Here is a 3,792-nt window from a genome sequence, read left to right as displayed (position 1 = left end):
CTTCTTTTTTTTAACTTTGAAAAAAATTATTTTTATGAACATTTTATATAGAGTTACGCACATAGTGACAAAAATTTTCATCAACTATTAACAAATCTATTTATATTTAACTTTTAATTATTAAAATTTTATACACATAAAATATTAAGATTCAAAATTAATTTTTCATTTTAAAAATAAATTCTCATACATTGCACTAATCACCTACTAGTTCTTTGACAAAACTATAAACTATTCATTATTCCAAAAGTAATTCTTTTGTTTCTTATTCCCACGATTCTACAGCATAGTATTACATAAAAAAAACAAAAGAAAAGACAGTTGCATAAATAAAACCACATGCTTCTAATTCTTAAAAGAGGACTTTAAGTACATCTAAAAATTTTAGAGAATCGGACATAAAAGGGAGTCAGAGAGGTAGCTTTTTGCCGCATGTGAGTTCCACCTCTCTATCTCTCTTTTGTATCCGATTATAATTCTGTGAAATTGTTCCTTGCACTTGGCACGGTTCTATGACAAAAACTAGAAGGAAGTTACTCTTTTTTCCACAAGTCAGAGAGGGTTGGGAGCTTGATCTCACCCTTGCTGGAGAGGGGAATGGTGAAATCTCCGATGACCGGAAAATCAACGGTCAGACCCAATTCCAACTCGTAATCTATGTCCCAATCTGCACCGATATCTTTCACCAAAGTCACCAATACACTATGTGCCACCTTCAAAGGCACATCCAAAATCGTTGTCTCATTCCCCGTTAGAGACCCCGGGTCGGGCATTGTACCCGATGCAATAACCCTACCACACAAATCAAAAACAAAATAAGTATGGGCACGCATGGAAAAAAACAAAAAATTTAAAATATTTCAAAAACAAATAGCAAATCTATTTGTACAATAATCATTCATAGAATAATTCAGAAGGGCTATACCAAGAACAGAAGTAAGATTTCATTACTTAAGGGCCAAAAGAAAATTAATTACTTTTCACCATATCCACAAACATACATGTATATATCATTATAAATTTTTAAAATTTTATAACAAACTGTATTCTTCACAAGGGGCAATGACCCCCTATAATTTTTTCTTAATTCCGTCCTTGGTTCCACCATCATCTATGAATTATTTAGAGAACTAAACTTGTCTTGGTTGATTTCCATATTATTTATACAATGAAATCCAAACATATTCATCTTGCAAAATAAGCATATTTAACCAATTTTTAGATAAAAATAGAATAACAATACCTTCAATATATGATGATTTTGCCTAAATTAATCGTAAAATAAGAAATCACTATCCTATAATGATAGGTCACTATAATTTTGTGACATAAGTATCATCTCATATACAATATGATCCACACGTGATCATTTGATGTACACATAATCTAATAAAAATGTTTTAGCATTAGAGTTAATTTTATAATTGATTTAAGAGAATCTAAACTATTCATGTGTTCCCCATCTAAAATAAAAAATAAATAAATAAACCTATTCGCATATAGATATAATACTTTTTGAAGTATTCACAAATATTCTTCTATGATTTTTAACACTTTGGCCATGTTTGATTCACAATACTAATAGTGAGGTATTAATAATCCTATCAAATTAATGTGGTATTAACTATCCCACCCCTACCACATTACTAATAATCCTACAAATTTGTTGGATTAATTATCCATTGAATTAATAGTCCTAAACCAAAATGTCAAAACAAACAGGATGATTGGGCCTACGGATTAATAATCCTAATCTCATGCTTTAATCCTTCCAATCAAACATGCCCTTTGTGAACTAACATTCCAAATTAAATCAATTTGAGCTCACTTTTTGAAAAATTAAATATTTTTTATTTTTATTTTTATTTTTAGATGCACTTATTCACAATTTTTTTTACTTTTTTAAAAGTGAAAAAGTGTATCTAAATTATGTGCATCTAATAAATAAAAAAAATATTTAAAATAAAAATAATAATTCACTAAAAGCAATTCAATTTTTAAAAAAATCAATGACAAGCAAATAAGGTTAGGTCTGAAAATTTGAGGGATGTATGGGGAGCTTAAACATGGATCTGGAGAGATGGATGGAGAAGGTAAACCTGCCGGCGCTTTTGAGAGTGTAGGAGATCTGGCAAATGGGAATGGAGTGACTGTAAGGGTTTTGAACTGAGATCTTAGCGTTGTATGTGATTCCATCCCTGCTTATATCCTTCAGATCCACGTCCATCACGCTCGCCTCCGGTTTCTTCATCTCCGCCACCTTCTCCGACACGAAGTTCTTCGCCTTCTCCATCAGATTCGCCATTCTTCTTCAAAACCTAACCTTGATTATTACTACTTATTCTCAATTATTCAATACGATTCAATACAATACAATACAATTTACAGATTTGTATGAATTGGAAAGGTTGGAGTGTGATGTGAGAAATAAATATAGACAGCTTTTTTCGACTCATATAGAAGAATTCGGAAAGAGATTCGGAGGTACACGTGGACCGTTGCTTAATTTTTCCTGTGGGTGAGATTTTGGTGGGGAGGTGATGACACGTTACTCTCGACTCTTGTCCTTCAGATCCACGTCCATCACGCTCGCCTCCAGTTTCTTCATCTCCGCCACGAAATTCTTCTTCTTCTTCTTCTTCTTATTCTTCTTCAAAAACTAACCTTGATTATTACTACTTTTTCCAAATTATTCAATACAATACAATTCCATACAATTTACAGATCTATAACTATATATTATATAAGAAAAAAAAAATAAAAAATTAACCCACAAGTCTTATAAGAGTTAAAATATCTTAATCTTAATTTTCTAATTTTTTGATTAAAAAAAAATACCTCAGCATTTATTGACTTCTCCCAACTCATAAGCCTTTTTGACTTTTCCCATACTTGCACTCTTTTTAACTTCTCTTATATACTATGGTTAGTGATCAGATTATTAAATTATTTTTATAAAAAATCTAAAAAAATAATTTGTATATTAAAAAAATATCTAAAATAAATATAAATTCTTATTAAATCTATCTATTTATCTATCTATTATATAAGGACAAGGGAGTTTCAACCCACAAGCCTTGTGAAAGCTTCAAATCTATAATTTTTATTTCAAAAAAAATAGCATTTATTGATTTGGTCAAAATTTCTTGATCGGCATTTATTAACTTTTTTCAATCCACATGTCTTTCCACATGCTTACATTTATTGATGTGGTCAAAATCCCTGATCAGCATTTTAAATCCCCTCATATAAATAATTATACATACAATCTGTGTATAGTTACTGCAGTATAATTTTTAATTTCTCCCATACACTATGGTTGGTGATAAGATTGTTAAATTATTTTTATAAAAAAATCTTAAAAAACATAATTTATATATTAAAAAAAATCTAAAACAAATATAAACATTTATAATTATCTCGTGCATAGTATGGGTGGTAGGCTAGTATCTATGCTATATATTAAGTAAAAGGAGATTTTTAACCCCTAAGGTCAGTGGGAGCTTCAATAATTCAATCTGAATTTTCTGAATTTTTTATTTTTTTCCTTTAAAAAAAAGCTCAGCATTTATTAAATTCTTCAAAAAAATTTTGACTTCCTTTTCAATACTCTACTCTATGATTGGAAGAAAGCCTATAGGCTAATGTGAACTCCTCAACTATTGAATGCTTTAATTAAAGGGTAATGCTAGGGACACCAAATTTTCTACCAAATAAATGACCAAATGTCTCACATGGGTGTGGGGTCCGTAATTTTGTGGGCCCCACACCCATGTGAGACATTTGGTCATT

General features: G+C 30.2%; 1 protein-coding gene across 1 annotated transcript; it reads right to left on the bottom strand.

Moving 5' to 3' along the window:
* Positions 1 to 238: 238 nt before the first annotated feature.
* On the bottom strand, positions 239 to 2,434 carry LOC145790869 (late embryogenesis abundant protein Lea14-A-like). The gene is made up of 2 exons (XM_082869812.1): positions 2,100 to 2,434; positions 239 to 792 (listed from the first exon to the last, which is right to left on the bottom strand). Exons 1-2 carry the CDS (start codon positions 2,303 to 2,305, stop codon positions 534 to 536), a joined length of 465 nt encoding a protein of 154 aa, XP_082725938.1. The 5' UTR covers positions 2,306 to 2,434; the 3' UTR covers positions 239 to 533.
* Positions 2,435 to 3,792: the final 1,358 nt, after the last annotated feature.

The sequence above is a fragment of the Camellia sinensis genome, chromosome 5, assembly GCF_055761805.1.
Source record: "Camellia sinensis isolate YWXY chromosome 5, ASM5576180v1, whole genome shotgun sequence".
NCBI classification, from domain to species: domain Eukaryota; kingdom Viridiplantae; phylum Streptophyta; class Magnoliopsida; order Ericales; family Theaceae; genus Camellia; species Camellia sinensis.
The sequence above is the reverse complement of the archived record's forward strand: the minus strand, read 5'-3'. Positions and strand labels throughout refer to the sequence as shown.